At 39.0% G+C, this 12641-nt stretch overlaps 1 protein-coding gene across 1 annotated transcript; it reads right to left on the minus strand.

Annotated features, from left to right (window-relative positions):
* Positions 1-5800: 5800 nt before the first annotated feature.
* ppm1da (protein phosphatase, Mg2+/Mn2+ dependent, 1Da) lies at positions 5801-11679 on the minus strand. Its single transcript, XM_069676696.1, has 6 exons — positions 11071-11679; positions 8661-8889; positions 7671-7795; positions 7032-7213; positions 6694-6918; positions 5801-6567 (listed from the first exon to the last, which is right to left on the minus strand). The coding sequence occupies exons 1-6, from the start codon at positions 11606-11608 to the stop codon at positions 6178-6180; spliced, it is 1689 nt and encodes a 562-aa protein (XP_069532797.1). The 5' UTR covers positions 11609-11679; the 3' UTR covers positions 5801-6177.
* Between the last annotated feature and the right edge of the window lie 962 nt (positions 11680-12641).

The following is a 12641-nucleotide window of genomic DNA, read 5'->3' on the forward strand; positions in this document are numbered from 1 at the left end:
GTTTCTGTGTCCCTGTTTCAAGGAAATGTTTATTAATAACAAGAAATATGTCTGACTGTACTAATGTGTACATTTATTCGGGCGCGTGCTCAGTTTAGTTAATGTGAGAAAAGCCCCTGTAAGTTAGCAACTATTAACGGATAAGCTAATGTACTATAACTATGGATGTGACGTTATTATGACTGTAACATGCAACTAGCTAATTAACCCAACAGATGAATTAACGTTACTTTTAAAATATTTCCTGCCTGTGTAAAACATGTTTGAAGTTGTCACTGACTTAACTTACCTGCGACTTTACAGAGAGTCACTAGTTAGCTGTAACTGACAAAGTCACATAGCAAGAGCTAACGCTAATGCTAAGTTTACAACCGTTACTAATTTAATACAACGTTCTTATTGCATATTTTAACTGTTAACACGATAAGACAGTATAACTAACACATCTGGTGACCGCAAGCTGTAAATGTTCACGTTACTATCCCCATAACTCTTCCCGCTCTAACAGAAATCACGTTTGAGCACTAGACAGGAAGTTAGCCATATTACATAGTAGGGTTTCCTATAACTGCTTTCAAAATAAAAGCCTCAATTATAAACATGATGAAATGTGTTTGGAGTAAAAGCAAATATGTCGTATTTTCCTGCTAAAACTCTTATATAATAGTAATATATATGGTTATATCTTGCCAATATAGTCAACATCTGCGAGTTTACTTTGTGTACGTTATGTTAATACTTCTTTTGACAACTGTTTTTTGTATGCTATTATTTTGAATGCTATGTGCGTCCTGATGGTTGCAACTTGATATTGACGAAACCGGAAGTTACGTTGGTAAACATTGCACACATCCCGGTCTTATTTCCAGTGTTTTCACAGATTAGTTCAAATTATACCAAGATGTTTCATTTTTGGGAAGAAGTAAAGATAATAAAGGAACAAGTATATTAAATGGTATTTATTTCCAAAAATAACATAGCGCATGGTTGTATTTGTTCAATTTAAGAGAGGAAATATCAATCAATAACTAACCATTACTTTTACTTTTTGGTAGACCAGGTAATTGTAGGAATGTGTTTAATTTTTTGGTTGAAGGTTTTGTTGATAGTGGTACATTTATATTTGCAAAGTGATTAAAATAGTTAATCTGTGTATTGACATACTAAATCTAAAACAATTTTGGGCCATAAAGGAATTCTTTATTATATTCTGCCATTGCTTTTCAACTGTAACTAACCCCTTGGACAAGCCCTGCCCCCTTTTTTTTTCATCATGACTGTGAAGACATGCCCAGGCAAAGCGCTCATCATGCAGCCAACTAGAGATGTCAACTCTCGTTCACTTCAGTGACCCGGATCTTCGGATCTCGTTCAGCTGAACGATTCGTTCATTACATTCGTTCACCAGGTCGTTCAGTGACATTTCCGGTTTACCCGTAACTCACTCTCACTCGTTCACGAACAATACGGCTCCCATTGCATTACTGGTCTTCTTGTTCAATCATCACAAAATAACAGTTACTTGGCCCAACTATATTAAAAAGAAAATATTATATTTATATAAAAATAAACATTCATGTGTTATCTCATCTTGTTGTTGTATCAGTTTATTTTTGAGCCGTTGTAATATCGTTTCTAGTATTGTACTTTACTTTATTTCTTTATTTCAGACACATACGTCCATATCTGTACAAAACACAATACATAAAATAAAATACGAAGACTACAACTTCATTGTGCGATCAGTTCATCATAGTTTATAACGCAGCGCGGGGAGAACACAGACGTTTAATAACGTGGACCTGTGTTCAGATCTGTCTGTCAACAGAGACTGCAGTCCGCTGTGTACTACATATATTTTACACAGAGCTGTAGATGATCAGGCTTTATGATCAAACTTTTATATCTCGTCATCACTTCAGTCCGCGATGACCCGCTCCCCCCCTCCCTCTGTGCAGATGCTCTCTCCCTCTCAGCGCTGCGAGTCTGCATCACCGTTTTTATGATATGTTGTTTTTAAAGTTTAACGGAGGTGAATGAGGCTCCTTATATATTCACAGGGCCTGATGATGTAATATATTTAATCAGAGTCTGAGTCTGTGAATTGACTTGTATGTACAGATGCACCTAATCAGGTCGCTTCGTTCAGTGAACGAGAGAGAGAGAGAGAGAGAGAGAGAGAGAGAGACATTCGGTCAAGCGATACGTTCAGTCACTGTCACTCGTTCATGAACGATGATACGTTCAGTCGTTCTCCTAACCAATGACGGTGATTTGATACATTAGATGTGATACAAACAGCCCTCCTCTGAAACGCAATTGGCTCGTGCTAACATCAATCAGTCTGGTTTCCTAAAAGAAGAAGTGGGGAGCCAAGTGAACGAAAGGAACGACTTTGATGCTTGAAAGTGAACGGATCATTCCGTTCACTGAAAAGATTCGTTCTTTTTGAACGAATCGTTCAGGACCGAAACATCTCTACAGCCAACACACACTTGACCTTTGTGCAGCGCTTGTGCAAAAGGGCTTTTCTGCAAGCTCACACTGCAACAGCGTCACCATGGATAAACAAGACAGAATAACAGTGTTGATACTTGAACAATGAACAAGCTTTAAACTCAATTTGGTGGTATTTTTGCTGCCGTGTGTGACGTTTTTTGTTTTTTTATTTAGTTTTATATTTGAATCACATGTACAATGTCAAGTAAATATTTTGTAACAAAGGAGCTTGACCTACTTTTTGTGACTAGCTTTACTGGATTTCTGCTGAGGGGAGATTTGCTAAGCTCAACTTCTTCCAGTATTAGCTGCTTTGCTTTAAAAGTAGCTTCTTAAACACTGCATTTTTCCTGCTTTGAAAATCCTAATATGATCATGCCTCCAAAGATAAAAAAGGCTTATTTTTTAAAGGACCAAAAGAGATATTGTAATCATTTTTAGCTGACAATAAAACACTATATGCTTTTAGAAATGTATGTTTAAAAACAAAACCATTAATGAAAATATAGATGAAAAAAAGACTATGAGCAGTTGGCATAATTGAGGTGAATATAAATTTATGAGGACAAGTGACGACTGTGTTTCAGTATAAAAAATACAATTATGTTACAAGAGCAAAAAGAAATAAAACATATCGTAAGAAGTGAAGAAGAAATAAAAAAGTATTTCTTCATAGGGGTGTGAAATAAGGGGGTAGAATCACCATTTCTATCAATTAAAACAAAAAACAAAAACCAGACAGCCTTCACAATAAAATAATAAACCACTTTTAATTAGAAAAGCATTATAATTGCTTTCACTCCAGGGAGCTTTTTATTTAAATAGGGTCATTTCCACATAAGTGTTTTTCACATTTACACTGTACACATGCACTTTATGCTGTTAGCACAGCAGCCATCTGAACAGGGATGTAATGACTCAACAGTACACGAGTACATGAGAACACAAAGAAGGGAAAATTCTCAAAATAGTGTATATAAAAATAACGAAGGGATCCAGAGCCAACAATAGACTGTATTTACAGAGAAAACACAAACACCATCCTTTCTCCATTGTCAATTAACATCATACAATATTTTTGAACCAATTCATAATGCTACAAATTCCTGTGAGAAATTGCACTTAGCTCAATGAAAATACATCATGTAACAAGGTTTTACAAAGACTGAGACATCTCTCGATTCTGTGTCAGGGTCAATATTTTTATGTCAATCATATAATGTATCTCGTGTAACAAAACAATAAGAGGCAAAAGAGGGCAGGGCAACTCTACTCAGTTAAATGTAAATATTTTAGATGATTTGTGCTCAAACATCCTCCATTTTTCATTTTAGGCTCCAATCATGTCATCCATTCCTAGCTGCAACATTTATAAAGGAAAAACAACCGCCTTTTCAAAGACAATTAAGGTCACTATAATAGTGCAAAAATATTCTCTTATAAAGTCCATGCAGAGTGTATTTACTCACAAATTGTGCATACATCAGTAACAACACAACTGCAGCTGCAGCATGGAGGGACAATGGCTTGTAAAAGGAGAATACTACAAAAAATCTCAGTCAGCCCAAAAAAACAGAAAGACACACCAGTTGTTGCAAACAAGATAAAACAAGGTAGCAGTATGATGCGGGACAGTCCCGTCTGTGAGGGCCGACTGCTTGTGTGGCCAAACAAAAACATGACATCACTATTTAAGTGCAGCCACAATGGAAGTCTGGCAGCACAAGGTAAGCATTACACATTGATTGTAAACATCAGTTTTTGTGTCGGTCCCTCAGAACCACAGGAAGTCTTTGTTTTGGAGCCACCTGGACGCTCAGCAAACAAACACACACAGAAATACGTCATCATCAAAACAGACGATTTCTGCAAAAGCTTCAGCACAACAGAGGACTGTTGAAAGGCATTCTCGGACACAAAGTAAATCCCTATTTGATTTATGAATGGGTGGAGCAGGCTCACAGGAAGAGAAGTGATAAAAACTGTAATAATCCATTACAAATGACAATAATGAAGGGGATTATGAGAGTGGATACACTGCAGGCCGGAGCAGAGCGTGACGGCTGGCAGCTTTCAGCCCTTTACACTGAGTTCGGCTTTAAATAATCAAATGTTTAGTATCTTTTCAATATTAATTTAGTTTTTTATGTAGTTAAGAATGAAATCAGAAACAGATACTCGCTCAGTTTCGAGGCGAAAATAATTAGTGTAGACATTGAAACTGTAGTGAAAGGTTTAATATAGCTGGTGTTATGTCAATATGACCATCCACAGATCACTTTCAGATCATTTTTTTAAAAATGTGTTTTAAGCAAAAATAAAATGTGAAAATGATCTGTGGTTAGTCATATTGACGTCGAACCAGCTATATTATTCCTGTCTTCAGTGTCAAGGTAAATATCTGTAGAATACGTCACAGACACGAGAAAAATCTTAAAGCTGTCTGTATCTGTCTTAGATTTTTGTCTAAACAAAACATAACTGATGTTCAGACTGAAACTAAATGAAACATTCGATTATAATTTCAACAGCCATAACACATGCAAACTCAATGTAAAGAGAGAGGGCTGGCAGCAGCAGCTCCACAGCAATACTTCAGCCGACACGCTTTCAATCTGGATGCTACGACTGTGCACCGCCACGTGCTGCTCAGACAGGCAGTGAGTCTCAGGCATTAAGATGCATTGTGCAGTTAAAACTTAAAAATCATACGGGGCACATGGCAAATGCATGCTCTCAGAGAAAGAGGAAAACAATGATACCAACACTTATTCCATATATTTATATATCAATATACACAATGTAGTAGCTTATGGTTTGTGACTGTAGCAGCACCTTCAGTTTATATTCAAGACAAATCTCCAGTGATTAAATAAAACGCTAAGAATATAAAATACATAAATATGTCTAAACACAGGGTGAGCACACGACGACATATGGAGAGAGTGAGGAGGAGAGGAAAGCTGTGGTGGAGCTCGTATAAAAAATATATATTTGTTTAAAGGAACAGTTAAACTTAGTTCAGCCTACAAAATGCATATTTACACCAGCATCTTCTTACCATTGTTTTTAGCAGAGTGAGGCGGAGTAAGACACAAATCATGGACTTGATTCTGAAGTAGACGAGGAACGGGATTTTATATTTCAAACACAACCAAACTTTTCCAGTTTTCCAAAAGATCTCAGACTGGTGCAAACTAGTGTTCGGAGAAGTAAAAGAGCCACATGAGAAACATGTGTTGAAGTTCTGAGTTAAACAATTACAACATTAAACCTGAAATCTTTTAATAAGAGTTTGCCTTTTTTCTTCTGCAAATAATAGATTCTGCAGATAAAGTTGACTTTTTTTACGTCCATATTTTAGTTTATTTCCTACTCCAAATAAAGTCCCACTTCAGAAGATTAAAGGCAGAATTTCAACTTCAAACCTCTGAGGTTAAACCTTTAATTACACTTTTTTCTTAACTTTAAATTCATGTATTTTTTTCCTCTAAAATTTCAGAATTTTGAGATTAAATTCAGAATTTTGAGTTCAATCTAAAATTTCTGGGTTTTAAGTCAGAACTCAAACAGATTTCTGGCATGTGGTAAAATAATTCTTTTGTACTAGAAGGAGGTTTTTTTTTAAGAGGAGGTTGAAAGTGGGAGGCAGCAGGTTGATGTGTCGGTGTGTTTGTTTTAGCACACACACACTGTGTTCTTGTTGTGCTGTTGGAGGACAGGTGAGACGTTGTTTGACTCCTTCTGTTTCTTCTCTGCGTTGTGCTGGACCAGCGGTGGCCTGTCTGCAGTCCTGCGCCGGGCTCTTTTAGCCAGCGTGCCTGCTGATGACGCCGACGACCCGTCAATAGTTCTTTTGCTGTTTGGTGTCCTGCTGCCGACTGTCCTGTCACCAGGACTGGACTGACTGGGCAGCTCAGTGTTACTGTTTGAGAACAGCGGAGTCAGAGAGAACGGGTCGGACAGTTCCATGTGGTACAGGCTGTTACTTCCTGATAGTCCGTCCCGGCGTTCCAAGGTAGGCAGGAGCTCGCACACGGCAGAGGGAGAGTCTTCCTCTGGAGGACGCTGAAGCACAACAGAGGATAAACAAACAGTGAGGACAAAAACTTCATCACTAAAAGGGTATTTTTGTTATTCTTTAAACCTTGGTCCTATTTTTAAAATGCTTTGGTGGGTTTGTCCTGCCCTTACCTGAAGAAGAGGAGTGTCAGCGCGGGAGATGGAGGTAGGAGGACACTGGGAGATCTTGGATAGGTCCAGCAGCACCTCCTCATGATGCAAGGTGTCCTGGGAAGTCCCCCACTCCTGCAGGGCGATCACAATGGCGCTGGTGTTGTCAGCACGCAACATGCGCTGTCGCCACCGCAGCAGAGCATGGCTGACCAGCTGTCGGGCGCTCGATACCCCACATGGTGCCTGCAGCATGGGACACTTGTTATTACACTGACATGATCTGATAAGAGGTGGGCATTAGCTTATCGTTCAAGTGTCATAAAAGGGCCTTTGAAAAAAGTCTTTCCTGTACTCACCATGGCCTCGTCGTTGTTCTGACACATGGAGATCGCCTCTTGAGGTGGCACCATGTTCCACAGGCCGTCGCTGCCCAGGACGATGTAACGGTGTTTTCTGGGGTCAAGGATCACCACACTGGTGTCGGGCTCCGGAGAAACTACAAACTCCCCGCTGTAGAAGTCGTAGCTCCACAGGTCACCTGTTAAAGAGAAGGGAAAGTTAGCAGAAGGCAACACTTCTCATGTTGACAGACTGGAGGAGAGTAATGAAAGAGCTTTACAATTTAAGTTGAAATGTGCAGAATTGTCCGGGAAAATGTGCAAGTTTTTCTCTGGTTCTATCAATCAATCAACGTCTGTTTTAACAATTTATTATCAGTGACTAATTTGTGGAGATTCTTTGTGTATTGGGGCTCAAAATGGGAAAAAAATCTACACTAGTTCATCAGAACTCTCTGGAATCTTTCATCTCTGCAGATGAATGATAGCTTCTTCTCATAAGCACCCTTTCACTAAACAGAGGGTTGTACCGTTTCATAATTAGTATGTTTTTTATGGGGACAAAAATAACAATATAATTCTAGTCATCCATCCATGCTGCAATCAGGTCATCAACAGGACATTCATTCAGATTGCTGTGATTGTGGGTTTTCCTACCTAGAGCTCGAGCTACTGCCAGGAACGGTATCTGGTCGATGACGGTGCTCCGACGGACCGGGCCGTTGTGGCTCAGCCTCGGTCTCTTCCAGACCACCCGGTTCACTCCAGACTTTTTGATTACGCTGTAGGAGGGGAGAGGTGAGAGAGCTTGCGTTATAAGTGACCTGTCTTCTTAAGGAAGTCATAATGAAGATGAGTTTATCCTCGAATAGTTTGATTGTTCTGTTCAGAGACTGTGGTGCTAAAAAGGGTGAGCTCGGATCCAACAAAACAGAAAGACACAAACAAACAAGGCAGCAATAGAGATAGACGTGCAGCTCCCCTGTTCTGCAGGTAAAATTATTGTTTTCTGCAAAGGAGTCTGGTGGCTTTGAAATGAGCAATGCAACAGCTGTTCAGCTGTTTGGCTACGAAAGCATCTCACTCGTTAACAAAGAGGTCTGTCTCTGTTGGGATCCTTTCTGTAATGTTGTCACACACTTGCTGTGGAGTTTGCCCTGTCATGTAGCCACCCAGAAGCTTATCAGCACATCATCTCATCAGTAGACATACCACAGACAGTTAAACACATTATCCTTTGAGGCAGATAACATTCTGATCTGCTTTTTGCACAATACAGATGCTTCTTGTTTACAATCATTTCTTTGTTGTTGATAGCTGGTGGGGACGCTGAGTCATGAGAAGAATCCGTTACTAAACTGGAGTTTGTCTCGGTCCAAGAATTGAATATCCGTTTGTTTCCATGAACTCCTTCCACCTGCTAAACTGTGCACTTTAACTAATGAACAGTTTGATTCAGGGTGGGCCCTGCGGCAGCTAAATCTAAGTTTTGACAGGAAACTCCAACAACAACGACTTTTTGGAGATTCATGGTCATGCAAAAACACTCTTCGAATAAAGAAGCACAAAAAAATCAGAGAACACTATTTATCAATATTATATCTAAATTCAATGCAGAAGCAGAGCGTCTTATGTATTAACCCTTACCTTCCTCCCAGACCTTCAATACGCTCCCTCTCTCTGGGTAGTTCAGGTTTGTGGTCTTGTGTGACCTCCACAGCTCTGATGAAGGGGATTGTGGGGTCATCCTGGACTCCTAACACCACCGCCGAGTCCCCGACATGGGCCACATACATGCGGTTTCCTCTGATGACAACTACGCTGGCTGTGGTGCCCGATGTGCTGGGAAGGCCTGTGAGTGTCTTTGGCCATTCAGCTGAGAAGATAAGAGAGAAAATTAGCGAGACGGGCAGACGGAATGAAAAAATAAGTAATAAAGCAGTATTATCTTTTAATTATAATTGATTAACAAATAATTTTTAGGGTATATATTTGCCTTTAATAGAAAGAGAGAGCTCAAACAAGACAGAAACTGCAGGAAAAAAAACCTGCACCACTGAGATAAGGACTCGGCCATAAATGTTGCTACTCCAGCAGGTGAGCTACTGGGCAGCCCATTTTGATGATGTGTAATTTTTGGGGTCTGTACCAAACAATAATGTTTGTATATATCTGCAGAGCAAGATTTATGATGCCAGGGACTCTCTGCAGCACTCCAGTACCTCAGTGTGATGGTGTTTAATCACATTTTATCTGCTCAAAAATGCTGATTCTACAATTTGGATATTGCACCTGACCTTAATATGATTTGGACAATATTTTGATTAGTTGTGCAACCCTCATACTTTAACATTTTACTGCTAGTAAAAAGGCATGTAACGATCCATCGCGGTGGGTCGATGTATCGTTTTTGCAAATTGATAACATCCCTCTTTATTTTGACTGTAGATTGTAAATAGTTTTCTTTTTATAATTTATTGTAATACAAGTTTAATGCTATTGATGTGTATGTTACCTGGGTCAAGCTGGTTGTCCTGTTTTTAAGGGTATGTCTATTTCTGCGTACACTGAGAGTAAGGAAAAAGATTCCTCCTATATGTTTTCTTTTTATACAGTCTGTGATGTGCACACATGTGCACAGCCAAAAGGCCGATTCTTATATCATTCAAATGCCCCTAAATTAATTTATTAATTACACTTAAGTACATTGAACTATAAATTTAACAGCATAGAATGATCAAAGAAAAGGAATGCTCTAAAAATAACTGTCTGTCTACTGTTAATCTCCACTAAAGATCCTTTGATGCACTGAGCAAACTTCGAAATTTAGGTCAGGTCACAGGACAGTCCTTTCTCTGTGTCTCTCTCTCTTTCCACTGTAATCAAAGTCATGCGTTTTACAGTCAGTGTGTGTAAACAGTCATCATATGTGACCAGCTGTTAAACAGCTGACATGCCCGGGCATATCCAGCCAGACACCTGAGCAGACTGCCGGTTTCTGTGCGACACAATACACATTGGCTACCTCACGATCAAATATGCTTTGTAATGTACATTAACATGATATATAAACATAAATAAATATAGTAAAGAACAGCTCGAGTGACTCCAAGAAAATAATGATATACTGGTGGATTAAGGACCAGAAAATCCTTTGTGAACATAGTGTACTTCTGGCTGTGTGCGACGAGGCAGGCTTTGTTTGGAGTGAAGCCGGTGGCTAAAAAGCTGCATTCACATGCTCCTCGGATACTCGGAGTTCAATGGTTTGGAAGTCGTTCGTCCTACATTGATATGTTCACGAACTTTTAGTCGTAATATGGAAAGAACACACGCGATAAAATAAATGTCTTGTTTTATAATTCAAGATAAAACGTCTTCTCTACCAACTAACGAATAAACGTATATACTATTTCACAAATGTGCATAAAAGTAAAATTGCCATCCTCAAATAAACGTTTATTTGGTTCGTCGTGTTTCTGAGTAATACGATACGACGAATCTGTTAACTCGGGTACCAAATATTCTCCAACTTTCCGAGTTCTTGCCTTAAGAAAACTTTCACGTGACTTTTCCCAGAAGGAGGGTCGTTTTTCCGATTATTCCGACATCACCTGAATGCAGTGTTACTTCGTTAGCTCTGTTGCCCTTGGTTGCTACACTTTTAGCCACTTGATTCATTTTTTAAAATTATAATAACACCAGAAACAAACAACAACTTCAACAAACAAATCGGTAATGTAATATTGTTGGCCTTAATGTATGTAACAGCTTCGTAAATGTGAGCAAGAAAATAAAGACTTTAACGTCCCTAAACCCAAAATAATCTTCTGGTACATTCGGCTATTATTTGGGCTAGCAGTGAACCCCTGTATGTGAACAGGTTAAACTTTTAGAGTGAAGGCCAAAGAATAAAGTATGATACAGAGGTTTGGTGTAAAGAGCATGCTACCAAGAAATTGAAGAAGCAGATGTGAGGTGCAACTGTCTGTCTTGACAGAACGAATGTTAAGTTACATGTCATAACTTAAGGTGAATTATGGTGTTGTTAACTTACGTAGCTTCTTCCACATTGCGTGGTGGCAGGCTACAAATCCTTTGCGAATAGCAGCGCATACCTCCCGGTCACAGTCCGACCAGAACCCCCGCTGCTTCTTCATAAACTCCCACAAATAGTCTCGTGCAAACTGCGCAGCCTCGCGACCCCCGTGCCCATCAAACACAGCGAAGAAAGCCACTGAACGGCGGGAAGGACTCGCGGGGCTCGGCTGAGCTCGAGGCGGGCTCTGACCTCCCGGTAAAGGTGATTCCTCTGGTATACTTTGGTCTTCGGTTCGTACTAGCTCAGATGATGCATCTGAAACATGGGAGGAACCCACAGTTTCACCGGTCCGGTCTGAGTGCATGTCGACAGCCGGAGAAATAGCCGTATAGTTTTCCCCACTGCTCTCGTCTGCTTCACCCGACGTCGGCTCGTCTTCTCCCGGCTCGGGCTCTACTATGACCTCGGTTACATCTTCCATGTATTTCCTGCCTCCTTGGTCGGTGAAAACACTCACTCGCATCAATAATGCGTTTTCCATAGCTCCAGACATAAGTCGCTATCCAAATTTTCGACACAGTTAGCATATACAATTAAAGGAGAGAATACTTAATTGCAGCCCAACGTCCTGCCTTTGTTTATGTTCGAGCGTAGTAGGCATGCTCAAACGCGATGGCGTCAGAGTTATCTTCTTCTAGCACGTCTATTTACCAGCACTAGTGCAGCTGCTGCCCTCTAGAGGTTTTGCCCATCCCAAAGCAGCGACTTTGAGGGAAACGTGCAGCACAGATGTACAGTATGTTAAAATATTAATGATATGGATTAGTATTTTTACAGCTTTATTTTGGACGTATTTGTTATATTTTTGAAATTTGCTTCAAGTCCCAACAGTAATCAATTAATAGAATGTTCTGCAAATATAGAGCATATATGTTTCTTATATTAGATTATCTTCTAAATGTATTGGACAGTTGAGAACATTTATGGTATGTTTTGGGTTGAAAAGTTATGTGGACATGGTATTATCATGTGAAATAATGAAAAATTAACAAGCACAAGGATAATTATGGAAGCCCATTCCATATGGAAAAAAATAATAAATTAAAAGATTTGCCTTGATAATAAAAAATGTCCTCAAGGTAAATCATAATTGTGAGATATAAGGTCGATATTTTGAGATGAAAAGTCTTTTATATCTCATTATTATGACATTTTAGCTCATAGTTTTGATATTCTATCATAATCTGACATTTCTTTCTTTATGATTATTTTTTGTCATTTCTTATATTTGTAACTTTTGATCTCATGATTTGGGCTTTTTAATCTCAGAAAATTGACTTTTCAATCTTAAACTTTCATCTGATTTTTGTATTTTATTGGTAGAAATGGGCTTCCCTAAATAATAGACTAAATATGAATATATTTAATGCCAAAAGAGTATTTTAGATACATGTAGTCTTAACAGAGACGGCACATTCAACTTAAATATAACTAATACAAGAACATATAATAAGTACAAGTTAAAATTGCTTAAAGATAATTAATTATATAAAGGAAACGGGAAAGGGGAAAAAAATAAATCAGGT

The sequence above is a fragment of the Semicossyphus pulcher genome, unplaced genomic scaffold, assembly GCF_022749685.1.
Source record: "Semicossyphus pulcher isolate SPU_LCO1_2020_fin unplaced genomic scaffold, fSemPul1.0.p SCAF_26, whole genome shotgun sequence".
In the NCBI taxonomy this organism is placed as follows: domain Eukaryota; kingdom Metazoa; phylum Chordata; class Actinopteri; order Labriformes; family Labridae; genus Semicossyphus; species Semicossyphus pulcher.

Coding starts and splice junctions, on each gene's coding strand:
- ppm1da (XM_069676696.1), bottom strand. CDS start 11,608: ATGTCTGGAGCTATGGAAAACGCATTATTGATGCGAGTGAGTGTTTTC. Junction 8,890..11,070: donor CGCAATGTGGAAGAAGCTAC/GTAAGTTAACAA, acceptor TTATCTTCTCAG/CTGAATGGCCAAAGACACTC. Junction 7,214..7,670: donor GGCAGTAGCTCGAGCTCTAG/GTAGGAAAACCC, acceptor TCTCTTTAACAG/GTGACCTGTGGAGCTACGAC.